Source organism: Silurus aristotelis (genome assembly GCF_946808225.1).
Source record: "Silurus aristotelis genome assembly, chromosome: 19".
NCBI classification, from domain to species: Eukaryota; Metazoa; Chordata; class Actinopteri; order Siluriformes; family Siluridae; genus Silurus; species Silurus aristotelis.
The window spans coordinates 3,724,081-3,739,488 of NC_139592.1; the positions used below are offsets into that span (position 1 = coordinate 3,724,081).

A 15,408-nucleotide genomic window follows, 5' to 3' on the forward strand; every position below is an offset into this window, starting at 1 on the left:
ACTGTACTTCCAGCCACCTTTAAATCCACCTTGCTTGATTGACAGCATTGTTATGGAAATTCTTTATTTTTTTTTCGCTGGGCAGCATTGGGTCAACTTTGCCAGAGTTGTTATGAAAAGCGCTCCTTTGCCAATCCTAGGCCAGTGTTTGCACAACTTTATATGCAAAGGGCCAACACAGCTAAACCAAAATAGACCTCAGCCCCAGAGTCACTTCGCTACCTTTTAATACACTTTCCAGCCACTATACTCTGTAGAGTCCATTTTAAGCTTTTGTGTATTTATCAGTCAATATGTGTCCTGATATATTTTTGCCTTCCAATGCTTTCCGAAGCTCTCAAACCGAAGCTCTGCCAAGTCCACTCAAATTAAGCAAATATGCCAGCACTCAGGCCAACACTGCAGTAAAAAACACACACTGTCAGGCTGCAGACGCGGAAGCAGATAAAGTCCAATCATGTTCTTTATTGAGGTGCAAAAAACAAAACACTCATACACCAATGAAAACAAAAGCAAACCCAGACATCCGCTCGTAACGAAGTATCCACTACGAGCGCGAATGTCAAACGCCTAATCCCAATGCAAGTAAAGCTTTCGGTACTTCAATAAGGAAATGGAGTTCGGAGAAATAGCCAGCGGTGAATCCCGGCGTTTGAGCAGCCACGCGATTTACCTGCATGACAATACAACGACCGACAGCCTGTGACTCAAGAACGTGAGTTTATGTAGTCTGATCTTTCATGAGCCACAGCTGTCGGTAATCTTGGGAAGCAGCGTGACTGCTATCGAGGGGGGCGTGGCAGGGTGAATCCCGGACAGCTACAGAGGGGGGCGTGGCAGGGTGAATCCCTGACAGCTACAGACGGGGGCGTGGCAGGGTGAATCCCTGACAGCTACAGACGGGGGCGTGGCAGGGTGAATCCCTGACAGCTACAGAGGGGGGCGTGGCAGGGTGAATCCCTGACAGTACCCCCCCATCCAGGGGCGACACCTGACGCCCCAAAACCCACCTATGCCAGGCGGGCCAGGGCACTCCGAGGAAGGCCTCCTTAGACGCCTGGGAGCAACGGAGGCCTGGTGAACATCCTCTGCGGAGAGCCGGCATGGAACAACACCTTGCAGGAGGATCCGGAACGGAGCCACGCCCTCGGTGCTGACGGGAGGCTGAGTAAAGCCCCTGGCGGGGATTGAAGCCGGAGTGATCTCCATGGCGGGGAACCGGAACTGGACGCCAACCATGACAATGACCGGGGAGTGGAGGACGTCCCGGGCGGAGACCAGGAACGTCGTACCACCCTCTGAGAGACCTGGAGGACCGACGTCGCCGTCAGAGGGACCTGGAGGACCGCCGTCGCCGTCAGAGGGACCTGGAGGACCGACGTCGCCGTCAGAGGGACCTGGAGGACCGACGTCGCCGTCAGAGGGACCTGGAGGACCGACGTCGCCATGCGGGGATCCTGTGGGCGATCCGTCGTCCTGAAGAGGACCTGGGGGCGAGACGTCGCCCTCTGTGGAGCTTGGATGCGATCCTTCGCCCTTCGTGGAGCCTGGATGGGATCCTTCGCCCTGCGTAAAGCCTGGATGCGATCCTTCGCCCTGCGTAAAGCCTGGATGCGATCCTTCGCCCTGAAGAGGACCCGGGGGCGAGCCGTCGCCTTGTGCGGAGCCCGGGGGCGAGCCGTCGCCTTGTGCGGAGCCCGGGGGCGAGCCGTCGCCTTCTGCGGAGCCCGGGGGCGAGCCGTCGCCTTCTGCGGGCGCTGGAGACGAGCCGTCGCCTTCTGCGGGCGCTGGAGACGAGCCGTCGCCTTCTGCGGGACTGTGGGGTGACTCAAGAACTCAAGAACGTGAGTTTATGTAGTCTGATCTTTCATGAGCCACAGCTGTCGGTAATCTTGGGAAGCAGCGTGACTGCTATCGAGGGGGGCGTGGCAGGGTGAATCCCGGACAGCTACAGAGGGGGGCGTGGCAGGGTGAATCCCTGACAGCTACAGACGGGGGCGTGGCAGGGTGAATCCCTGACAGCTACAGACGGGGGCGTGGCAGGGTGAATCCCTGACAGCTACAGAGGGGGGCGTGGCAGGGTGAATCCCTGACACACACACACTCCAACACGCTTTAGTTTCAGAACTAGGGCACATTGGATTTATGACTCAAATTCTAAAGGAAGTAAACACTGTAATGACACATTAACTCATCCTACGAAACGCCGGTTTAAAACCCGGAACGCCACAACGACTTCTTTGAAAGAATTCCAGAGTTCAAAAGGATTTTACGAATAATAATGAATGAAAGTAAAGGACGCCGTTCCTAAATGCCGCCTCAGGCATGCCATTAGCATACTTTTTAGCTGAAATTAAACATGTTATAAGTAACGGATTTAATCATTATACTTTTCAACTAAGAAACTAAGAATAGCAAGGGTGAGCAGTTACTGGAACACAAATGAAAAAAGATTTTATTGGTTTATATAATTATTTTTTTTTCCCGTTTGTGGCGGTTGGTTCGGGGGGACGTCATGGATGAATTGTTGCTAAATTAGCCAGAAAGAGAAGTCTAATTGCTGTAAATCAACGAAAAAATATTTCGGTACTTAAATTGGCACTTCTTAAAGAATTTCTTTGCTTTTCTAACTATATTTTGACTGATGCCATTATTAGTCCGTGACCTAATGAGCCAATATTAGGGTGTATTTATTAATAGAGACTTCTGCCAGCCATATGCAATAAGCCTGATTGCAAAATAGACTCGTAAATATCTCATCAATTTCCTCACAAGTAAAATCCAAAACAGAAACAACTTCACTCATTGCATGTTATTTGGTGGGGAAATATATATACATTAATATAAGTTATATTTATATTATAGTAGTATATATTTATACTATGATATGAAATATAATTGAAGTTATAATAACCTCCACTCTTCAGGGAAGATTTTCCACTAGATTTTGGAGTGTGCTTGTGGAGATTCATTCAGCTACAAGGGTGTTAGTAAAGTCAGGTAGGGATGGAGGTGAGAAGGTGAGGAGGCCTGGGGTGTGGTCAGAGTTCACATTCATCCTAAAGGTGTTTAATAGTGTTTGATGCTCTATAGCCGAAGATCTTTTACTCCACAAAATGTAAACAATATCTTCATGGAGCTGGCTTTGACCATAGGGGCAGTGTCATTATGGAACAGGTTTGGGTCTCCTAGTTCAGGTGACGGGAACATTTTATGCCACCACATCCAAAGACATACATTTGTATACTATTGTGAGTCCCTAATTTTGTGGTAACAGTTTGTTAAAAAAAAAAAAACAAACAGATATGGCTGGAATAGTAGCAGGCTTCTCGAGATCTTCCACTTTAACCATTCATGAAGCTAAATTTGTGCACAGGAGCATTGTATGTTGGAACTGTATAGTATTGGATATATCCAATACTATACAGTTCCAACATACAATGCTCCTGTGCACAAATTTAGCTTCATGAATGGTTAAAGTGGAAGATCTCGAGGAAAATCCGTCCTTAAATAACCAAAAAGATTTTGCATTTCACGTAGGAAATAACATGCCAGTACACGTTTCATCTGCAAAATATCTTCTACTGTAGTTGTTGATTTGAACTATGGTGATTTTTTAGTAATGTGTTGCTATCCACAAATCTAACACAGAGCGCGCCAGCAGGAAGTCACTGTAAACATACACACCGGGACCAAACACATACACACGGATACACATACGACACACACAAACTGTAGGTGAACAATAGCAAATATAAATACAGACACCTGTGAGCCACCTGGAAAATATTCTTACGCTCTACAAATGGCTGAGTTCAAAACAAAAAACTAAACTGGGCTGGAAGCCTAAATCAACCTAAAAAAGTCTAATTCATTTGACCTGGAATGCTGGGTTAAGTATTCATCCCAAATATTTTACAGCTTATTATCAAAGGTAATTATTTTATTATACCATATTATTATACATAATACAAATTTTAAATGTCAGTAAATATACAATATATGGACCAAAAGTTTGTGGACACCTAAAGTTCCATAAGATTTGTAGATGCTTTTTGGACTTTGCAGTCCACATTTGGTCCCATTTTGCTTCTAGGAAGATGTTCCACTAGATTTTGAACTATGGCCATTAGTAAAGTCAGGTATGTAGCTGAGGTGAGGAGGCCTGGGGTGCAGTCAGCATTCACATTCATCCCAAAGGTGTTCAGTAGGGTTAAGGTCAGAGCTCTATAGCAGGCCACATAAGATCTTCCACTCCAACCCATGTATAGCATATCTTCTTGGAACTGGCTTTGTGCACCGGGGCATTGTAATAATGAAACAGGTTTCGATCTACTAGTTCAAGTGAAGGGAAATTATCATGTTACTTCATCCAAAGGCGTTCTATACAAATGTGATTCTCCAACTTTGTGGTAACAGCTTTGGGAAAAAAACCCACATATGACTGGAAAAGTCCCAATACTTTGTTCATACAGTGTATCTTACACACAGTATAATGAATTTAAAAACCCAATCCCAGTACACACTTGTTAAATCTAGTGTATAGCTGGCTGTCACGGTTGTCATTTGCACTACATTGTGTGTCCTTTCATTGTGTGATTAATTCACACAGGAAACATGCTTTGTTGTCTCTGCTAGTTTGATGCCTTCTCTTTGAAGCTCAGCACCAGAGTTAGTTCTTTGTCAGATTAAAGATGGCGCTCCCAACCCCTCCAAAAAACCGACCCCGTGCTCGAGGCTGCTGTAAAAGAGCCTGGATGATGTAATAGATCATCTTTTCATTCTCGCTCTGCCTCTAACTGTCTGATCCTGTCATTGAGGTTTGGCCAGTGACAGCATCTCGACTGGAGTTAAACGCAACCACGAGCATGCTCGCCACCCTGCTTAGAAGATTATCATCAAACTCCTAGCACAAAATGAGAAAGAGAGGCAGAGAGAGAAAGAGAGAGAGAGGGGAGTAAAATGACAAAAAAATGCACCATCTATGCAGATTCCCAAGACTCTGAGAGACAATGTGAGGTTCTAGAGCCTCATCTTAGCCATATAAACGCAGACACAGTGAGAAGACCTTCAAATCGTGACTAACGCACATGGAGACACAGTGGAAGTCCTTAAATACATCCCAACATCTCAGGAGATTTTCAAGCAGCATCTCACATGCCAATAAGGTCTGACAAATCGAGAACTCACCCCCACCTGGACCTTGTTTTCTAGCTCAATGAAAAACGTCAAAGTTAGGAAGAACCCCAGTCTCCATCCATCAATCCATCCATCCATTTACATTTTCATGAGGTTTATTCTACACAGAGTATCCCAGGGAAACTGGGGCACAAGGCAGGAGTCACGCTGGATGGGGTGCCATGAATAAACCTAAATTCCCACACTACGACCCGTTTCTACATTGTCCATAGTGTCGATTGGTCACCACTGGCTCGCTCATTACTGAACTAATAAAGAACAATTTTATAGGCACTAAATTTATACATTCCAACTTCATAACATCTTTATCTCTGTAAAGCTGCTTTGGGACAATGCCCATTGTAAAAAGCGCTTTACAAATAAAACTGAATTGAATTAAATGCAAGGCCATGTGCAGACTAATACTTTTTCGTTTGAAAACATGTATTTTTCTCTTCGTTTTTGTTTTCAAACATCTCACACTTCACACAGACTGTGTTTTCAAGTCAATGAAAACGTGGCTTATTAAAAAAGTGAGTACTGTACATTCGAAAAAGCCGATTCCGGTGTGGACTGCGAAAATGCATTTTTCATTGCGTTTTGAAGAGCCGGAAAGTAAATAAGCGGCAGGCAGAAATGACGCAGGTCGGATCGTCTTACATTTTGCTCATGCGCAGTATGTCTTTTTTAGAAATCTCGGTGTGAATGAGCAACTTTTGGGAAAACAAAAGTAAGGACAAAAACACCGTTTTCAAATTTATCCGGATTGGTGTAAACTCAGAATACAATCAATATTTTTGGGCTTTGGAAAGATCCAGACTACCCAAAGGAAACCCTGCAAACATATTGAGAAAACTCCACATATATCGAGCAGAGCAGCTTAGGGTCCAAAAATTGCGTATAAATAAAACACTTCAGAGTTCATAGTAACTTTTAGGACAAGGAATTCAATACCCAATTATCAACGTGGATCGAATGGATGGTATTGGACAAATACCAGTAGTGGAATTTACTATTATTTGCTTTAGAACATAGACACAGTTGGGTAAATGTATAACATTAAGCATGGAGTTTGCTCTTTTAATATCATAACCATGAGCTTATTCATATTTACTAAAGTTAGCCGTGTAGCTTGTTGTTAAAAAGACACGCGCAGAACCTTGAGTCTTTTTAGGTTTGACGCAGCAAACTTTGCACACCTCGATTTGCATTACAGGAGTGTAATGACCCAGAGTTGCTCAACCAGAGCCCTGACCAGAAAGTGGCTTGTCTCCTGACGCTCCCTATCCAACCTGACCCAGCTCGAGAGGATTTGCAATAAAGAATAGCAGGAATAGCAATTCAGGTGTGAAAAGCTTGGTGCATCATACTCAAAAAAACTCAAGCCTATAATTGCTGCCAAAGGTACTTTAACTAAGTACGTACTGATTGAAGGCTCTGGATACTTATGTACATGTGATATTTCATTTTTTTTTATATGAAAATGTAAGAAAACATTTCTAAAATTCTTTTTCTCTTTTTCATTCTGGGATACTGAGTGTAAAATAAAAAGAAAAAAATCAATCAGGCTGCAACATTCAGTGAAAAACTAAAGTGACCACCTTTACACCTTAAATGTAACTCCACAAGGCAGTACACTGTTAGTACACAGTACACAGTTTAGAAGTCAGTTGGAAGTTTGAGAAGATAGAAAAGAGCCTGACCTTGCAGTTTTTGGTCTTGTCTCGTGGGCCTGGCATGCAGGGTTGGCACAACGGGCTGGGTGGGTGCGGGAGGTAATATCCTCCAGGGCTGTAGGGGCAGCAAGCGTACGATGTGGGGAAGTGTGTGTACCATAGATCCTGTCCATCCTGACACTTGGGGCACGGTGAGAGAAAGGCTTTATTCTGGGGCTTCTCCACACTCACTTTTGGGTTTCTCATCCACCTCCGTACCTGTTCATCACCACACACACACACACACACACACACACACACACACACACACACAAACACAGAGCATAAAAACGTTTTAATGTCCTTCATTTAAGTTACACACCACATACATCGTTCTCAGCTAAAACAATTGTTCATTGTTGTTAATATTATTCTGAGAATACAGTGATAAACTAGTATTTATTCTGTGGTTAGCACCTTCATGGTACTTGATTTGTGCTAGAAAGAAAGAAAGAAAGAAAGAAAGAAAGAAAGAAAGAAAGAAAGAAAGAAAGAAAGAAAGAAAGAAAGAAAGAAAGAAAAAGAAAGAAAGAAAGAAAGAAAGAAAGAGGCTTTATACTTGTCACATGTATTTTACAGCACAGCAAAATTCTTTCTTCACATATCCTGGCGATCTAAGGAAGCTGGGTGAGCCATGATACAGCACCCCTGGAGCACAGAGGTTTAGGGGCCTTGCTCAGGGGCCCCAATAGTGGCAGCTTGGCAATACTTGGGCTTGAATCTCCGATCTTCTGATCAGTGACCCACAGCCTTAACTTCTGAGCATATATATATATAAGTTTGAGCTACAGTATCTCGTCTGTTGGATCGGACCACACGGGCCAGCTTTCACTCCCCACATACATCAATAATTTGGCCGCATATGACCCTGTTACTTCCTTGGACCACTTTTAATAGATACTGACCACTGCAGAACGGGAACACTTCACAAGAGCTGCAGTTTTGGAGATGCTCTGACCCAGGCGTCTAGACATCACCATTGCGTGCTTGTCAAATTCGCTCTTTTTTTGCTTCCCACCCACTAACAGGTGCCATGATGAAGAGATAATTAGTGTTATTCACTTCACCAGTATGTATATATATATATATATATATATATATATATATATATATACACAGTATATGTGTTAGGACTGTCAAAAGTTAATGCAGTTCCATAAAGCTTCCATATTTGTCCATGCCTATGTTGATTAAAGTGTTAAAAACTTGAAAAGTATTAATTATAGTTACATTTAGAACAGATTAATATGTGCGATTAAGTTAACGAGTATTACGAGTGAAAATCGTGCAATTAATTGCGATTAAATATTTTAATTGATTGACTAATATATATATATATATATATATATATATATATATATATATATATATATATATATATATATATATATATATATATTTATTTATTTATTTATTGCTGTGGTCCTTCTTGTTCGCTCAGTTTCTTTGTCATCTGATTTTCTGCACATACAGCCACGTTTGTTATTCACATTTCCAAACGTGTGCTGAATACAAAAGGACACAGGACAGTGTAATTCATTGCTCCTCACAGTATTTCCCTACATGTGGGTTTTATGAAAACCCTCAGAAAATGGAAAATGTATGAGAACTTTGTTTTGTTTGGTCGCATACTCGAGCTTGAACATTAACTCAGCATGTCTTGAGTCATATCTCTTACGGTAAAGAAGAGCAAGAAACGAATCCAAAGTACACACACACACACACACACACACACACACACACACACACACACACATACACACACACACACACACACACACACACACACACAGACACCAAAGAATGGCTCATTGATGTTTTTCTATTTAAAGCAGCTCTTTAGATTTATCAGTTACTTATCACTGAAGGACTCAACAGAATCGTTGTAACAGCAGCAACTTAGCGAGATGTTTGTAATGAAATAACAGGAAGAAATGAACGCCGAATTTCTGTCCTCTTGTCTCATGCTTGCTTTTTTTATCTCTCATTTCAGCCAATCAGATTAAAATAAATGGGGAATAATACATGATTTCACCTGGATTCGTTTCACTGTCAACACTGTTGACTATCTTCTGTCTATGTGGAATCTCTCTCTCTCTCTCTCTCTCTCTCTCTCTCTCTCTCTCTCTCTCTCTCTCTCTCTCTCTCTCTCTCTCTCTCTCTTTCACTCTCTCTCTCTCTTTTTCTCTCTGTCTCAGACACACTCACTCTTGCATTCTTTTGCTTTACTGGAACTCTGTCTCTCTCTCACACACACACACACACACACACACACACACACACACACACACACACACACACACACACACACACACACACACTCCTTTGATCTGATTTTCAAAGTCGTATCAGTGTCATCCCCTGCTGTCTGTGTGCCACTCTGCTGGCATTGCCGAACTCTCTGGCTTTGAGACTAAAACGCTGTCATCTTTCCTCTCTTCTCCCTTCCCTTCCTTCTTTCTTCTCTCTCTCCCTCCCTCCTTCTCTCTCTCTCTCTCTCTCTCTCTCTCTCTCTCTCTCTCTCTCTCTCTCTCTCTCTCTCTCTCTCTTCTCTCTCTCTCTCTCTCTCTCTCTCTCTCTCTCTCTCTTTCTCTCTGCCACACACTCCACACATTGGATTGATGAATTCTCAACAGACTGAAGCACATTTTTTCCGCAGCTTTATATATACACAGACACACACACACACACACACACACACACACACACACACACACACACACACACACACACACGCTTTTATGCGTACTGTATATAAGTGTCAAAGACAGAGGGAGAAATGAATTGCTCTAAAGATGACTCAACTTTTCCAATACTGCTCTTCCTTTCTCTCTGTCTTTTTCTTTCTCTCTGCTTTCTTCATGCAAGCTGATATCAACACCAAGAGGTGGAGGACAGCTGAAAATGGCAGCGTGTAATGAACACTTTCAGAAAACAGGTCTGATCCCTCCAACTAAGGGTCCATTATTTTATTATGTTATTATGTACAGCGTTTACACCTGGTGCCATTAGCCTTCAGCTAGAACCATTAAGCATCAGAGAATTGTGCAGCACTTAATTAAATATTCCTGAACTGAAGAGTCCTGAACTGTTCTGCTGCATAATCTTTGTTACATCTTTGCCCCAGGTATCTAAACCCTGTCCCAACTTGCCACACTTCTGTACATTCAGCTATGCTGTCACACTTCGTGACACCCCACCACACTACACTACACTCTTTCACACTTCTTTACATCCTACCGCACATCAGTACACCCTGACACACTTCTCTACACCCTGTTGAGCCTCAGTACACCTTGCCACACCTCCTTACACCTTGCCACACTTCTCAACACTATGCCACACCTTATTCCACCCTGCCACACCTCTCTATACCCTGCTGGACATCTCTAAACCCTGCCACACACCTACACCTACATCCTGCCACACACTGCTACTTTCTGGTTCACCCTGCTCTACATCTCTACAAACTATTACCCTCCTCTACAGCAGTGGTCCCCAAACCTTTATTGCGCCCCGGATCGGTTTAATGTCAGACAATATTTTAACGGACCGGCCTTTAAGGTGTGGCGGATAAATACAACAAAATAAAACGATACAACCGGCATAAAAACTGGTATTTTCTAAATATAATAATAAACGTTAATCCACTGTGTTGTTTTTTGGTCATTTTGCTCACTTGGGGGTTTCAATTTAGCGGTAATGTATTATGTGTTAGCGGCCGGAGCAGCCCCTTTAAGAAGGTAGCGGATAGAGGTAAGACGTGTGACCGAGGCATCTATCTATACAGTATATATATATTCCTCATGTTCTTTCTCTCTTTCTCTCTCTTTGCACAAGCAGAATCACAGTTGGCATAACTACACAACAACCCAAAACCAATCTCACTGAGTCAGCTGCTAACACCCCATCCATCTGCTGAGCGTGTGCTTGTTTGTGAGTGTGGAAAACCGTGTGTGTGTGTGTGTGTGTGTGTGTGTGTGTGTGTGTGTGTGTGTGTGTGTGTGTGTGCAAGCCTGGACAAGAGCCTGAGCCGAACAGGCACGCAACAATCGCCTGTGGACAAAAACAAAAGCAATGTGGTGGAATTTTAGAATCGAAAGCCTGCAGGTCTTTACTAAGAAATTCCTTCAGGCGTATTACCAACAATTCTGTATATAGCCGTGTGACTGTGGAAAGCCGTGTGTGTGTTTAGGTGTGTGTGTGTGTGTGTGTGTGTGTGTGTGTGTGTGTGTGTGTGACTTCTTTCCTGTTTAATCGTCAATCACATTCTATGATTAGATCATTTTAAGGAATGTGAAATCGACTCAATCTTGGACTGGGTTGCACAATGACACAAACACACACACAAAAACACACACACACACACACACACACACACACACACACACACACACACACACACACACACACATTTTTTCTAAAAATCTCTCAGTATGAGGAAGTATGCTGTGTTGGACTGTTACTAAATCCAGCATCTCCTACACTGAAACTTATTTAAGCCTTGACCTAAAGAAACCCAAGTGTGCCACCTTTAATATTTACAATATTGCTGCAATGCTGCAGAACAGTGTGTATCAGGGAAATCTGGAAATCATTGTCTTTATAATGAACAATCAGCTAATCGTCATACTGAAATCATTTTCTGCTTTATATTCGTCTATATTTCAATGTTCATGATTCTTAACAACAGTTCTGACAAATCACAGAAAAAGTAAATCACTAGTTTATGCTAATTCTTATACATAATTGTGTAATATGGTAACATCTTACACAGGGACTTGTTTAGCAGACTTTCCATAGGAAGGAAGGAGTCTCCAGTGTTAGTGCCTTGAAACATTCAGCATTTAACCTTTCAGCAAAACAACAACAGCTTAACTGCCACAGGCCAAAAATAGTCTTGATCCAATACTGTAATCTAGTCATGCAATGGGGCTGTATCTGAGACAGTGATGTTGCATGGTATAAGAAATGTATTAGACTCGATTATGACCACCAACAGTTACAGTTCAGATAGAGGCCGTCCACTTGCTGAACGAAACACAACCCCAAATATGTTTGTGTGACTCAGGACCAAAATTCTGTCAACATTTTCCCATTATTAATGCTCTACAAAAGCCAGTACAAATTCCATATTTTGATCAAAGAGGTGAAGCTCAGGAACCCTCAACTGCTCAGTTGTATAAAGGATGTCTGCCAAATGCAATAAATGTAGATGAAGCAAAAGCTTATTTCCTGTCCTTTTTTTGTGTGAAGTGGTAGCTCAGTGGTTGTTGGACTATGGATTGTAAGGTTGTAAGTTTAAATCCCAGTATCAACAAGCTGCCACTGCTGGGCCTGTAAACAAGGCACTTAACACTCAGCTGCTCAGTTTAAGTTACTCAATCTAAGTTACTCAGGATAAAGGTTTTTGCTAAATGCTGTAAATGAGGTCACAAGATGCAAACCATTGAGCATAAAAGCAATGTTTACTTTCGAAAATTCAAGAATTAGGTTTGCCAACAATGAAGTTTGCACAATTTTCTATTTTTCCACAGTGTAAACAATCAGCGAAGACATCTGGCATACGATGCTTGCTTCTTCAGCATTTCAAGGGGCGATGCAACACTAATGTAGCTAACAAGCAATGGAAATCTGAATCACCTAAAATTATAATACATTCTTAGAGCTGCATACAGCATACCTGCTTTTAAAAGTCTGCCTGACCTCATTTTTTTTTTACCTTTCTTCTCTACTATAGAAACCATCCCAGATCAGTGTTTGGTCAGATTAAAAAAAAAAATGCCTCAACTACAGGCCAATATAGTTTTGACTTTTGAAATGGCAAGGCCAATTTTAATTTTTTATGTGCCGTAGACGAAAAACAAGATGAATATGAGGCAAGATTAGTATTTCAGCTTTTATTTCCTGTTATCTAAATGTGTTCCGAAACGGTAAACCTAGAACCTTTAATTATAAGACAATCCGTATTTAAGTGAAAAAAAAGTAAACAGACAGATTAGTCTTAATTATCAGTAATGTTAATTACGCCCGTTTTAGAAGCCTTTCGCATTTAAAACCCCTTCACCATAATTTACAGATAAACGTGTATGTTTTGCATCATGAGCAGATCCTTTCCTTCTCCTCACTTTGGCCTTTATATTAAGTTTGCTTAATATGAAAAAAAGTCTTAATTTTAGAATGAATTCCTTCATATTCCTCTTGTCAAATTCTTGTTTAAACAGTGGATTGTAAAACCTTCACCATTGCCCTGTGGACCTTGTTGATTATATCACTGGCTCTAAAAGTAGTTCCAGCTTGCAATGGAAATCTTTCTTCTCTACTTGCTGAATATTGAATTACACTTTTGTAATGAATTGTTGTTACAAACTGAAAGAAAGGAATAAAAGCTAAATCAGACACATAACGTTACAATTTGTCACTCTACTGTGAACTTTTTATTCACAATTCCCAACCCATTGGTTTGTGTACTGACTGTGTTCGCCTATTCAATGCTACTCCTTGCTTTGTGTCTTTTTAATGTTGTAGCAACGACTTATTGTTTCTTAGTTACCATAAGTTTGAGCTTTAGTTTCTGAGGCCTGAGTTCTTTATTCTTATCGTAAGAATATGACTTATTCTTAATTTTTATGAATTAAAATTAATGTTGCCCTGCTGTTCTTTCACCCCTAATATGTAAACTAATTATGACTGACCTGGCTTTTTATACACTTGCATCTCACCTCTACTCACATCATACCCATTATAGTGATGTCTATCTTTATAGATTGCATCCAGTCAGCCTGTATCGTGAACCCTACAAGCATTGCTAATGACCTGGAGGGCGTTTAAGGCACTGCTTGCTCACTACATTAGTCTAAATACCGGAAGCAAGTATTCTGGTGGAGTTAGTTAAGGCATTAGACTTTAAATCGGAAGGTCACAAGTTCAATTTCCAGCACCACCAAGGTACCACTGCTGGGCCCTTAAGCAAGGCCCTTAACCCTCACCTGCTCAATTGTAAGTCGCTCTGGATAAAGACATCTGCCAAATGCTATAAATGTAAAGACCCTATTACACAGATACGATAATAGAAATTGGGAGAAGTGAACCAAACTTTTCAGCACCGTTTTCCAACCAATCAGCCTTGCTTGAACAGACACATATAAACACACACACAAACACAAACACAAACACACACACACACACACACACACACACACACACACACACACACACACACATAAGGTTAAAAATACACACCTTTCTCTTGACGAACTGGAATGCAGAGCACTTCTTAAAGGAGAAGGTGTGTTTCTCGTTGCTGTGGACCAGGCGCATGGCCTCTGGTGGCCCCGCAAACTCCGCAGAACCCAGTGTGATGCCTGTGGGGTGGTTCAAGGGATGAGGGGGCAAAAAGATGTTTATAGGCTATTAGTCAAATTACATTCCTTGCCAGAGTTAGGGGCATGACTGCATGAGTGAATGATTCAATCTGACAGAAGCACCTATATGTTTTGGTATAAACAATACTGCGTGTGAATGTTTGTGTGTGTGAGCGAGAGAGGACGAGCAACAATTGCATGTAGTCTCACCGGTGTTGTTGCCTCCGATGGTCCAGGATGCTCTCGTTGCTAACGCAGACTCCGATGATGTCGCAGCAGCCGGGACGGTGCTGATAGGTGATGATGTCGTTTGTATTACATCATGCCCACTGAGCTGCTTCGACAATGGTTCTGTGCTGCACTGCTGCCTGCAGGTGTGCGCGTTTGTGTGTGTGTGACTGTGTGAGTGAGTGCGTGTCTCGGAAAGCCGAGGAAAACTAGAGAAATCATGCACTTTGTCAATGAGAGACAAGAGCATGAGATGCAGCGTCCCTTCGTTCCCTCTGCTCTACTCCCTCTATCTCTTCAGCGCTCTCTCTATGACGTTCTCTCATCCTCCTGGTCCTCCCCCCTCCTCCTCCTCCTCCCTCTGCTGCAGTTGATGCTCTGTCTCTCTTTCTCTCCCTCACTCTCTCTTTCACACACTCTCTCTCTTTCTCGCTCTTGCTTCTGGATTGTCTGAATGAAGGTGTAGCCTCATAAGAGGATGAATGAGGAATGATGGATTATAGGGCTGCGTTCAGCTTCACCATTCTTGTAGAATGAGATGATGCAATGCAGCAACCTTGACCTAATGTACAGTAGCCCCATTAATATTAGTATTTATATATATATATATATATATATATATATATGATTTACAGATATCATAATGGACAGATAGATTCATGCTTCCTCACATTAAACCTCCTCTCAGGTTCGATCCTGACCTTAGGTAACTAGGCAAAAAATGAAACCACCCTAGATCAGTGTTTGATCAGATTAAAAACTGAAGTCCCCTCCGAAACTATGGGAACGGCAAGGAGTTTCCCTGTAGTTGAAAAACATTCGGATTTGAGATCAGAAGATGAATATTAAGGAATAGTTTAGCATTTTAGCTTCTGTTATTTACGCCAAGGTCTTCAAATGTAGAACCTTTAGCTAAGACACCT

At 42.2% G+C, this 15,408-nt stretch overlaps 1 protein-coding gene across 1 annotated transcript in view; it reads right to left on the reverse strand.

Annotated features, from left to right (window-relative positions):
- sgk1 (serum/glucocorticoid regulated kinase 1) overlaps positions 1-14,865 on the reverse strand; it is a 51,712-nt gene extending 36,847 nt beyond the window's left edge. Inside the window, exons 1-3 of the mRNA XM_083520959.1 lie at positions 14,468-14,865; positions 14,136-14,257; positions 6,882-7,112 (exon numbers count right to left, since the gene is read on the reverse strand). Of these exons, the coding sequence (XP_083377085.1) occupies positions 6,882-7,112; positions 14,136-14,257; positions 14,468-14,735 (621 nt within the window). The 5' untranslated portion in view covers positions 14,736-14,865. The remainder of the gene's footprint in view (positions 1-6,881; positions 7,113-14,135; positions 14,258-14,467) is intronic.
- Between the last annotated feature and the right edge of the window lie 543 nt (positions 14,866-15,408).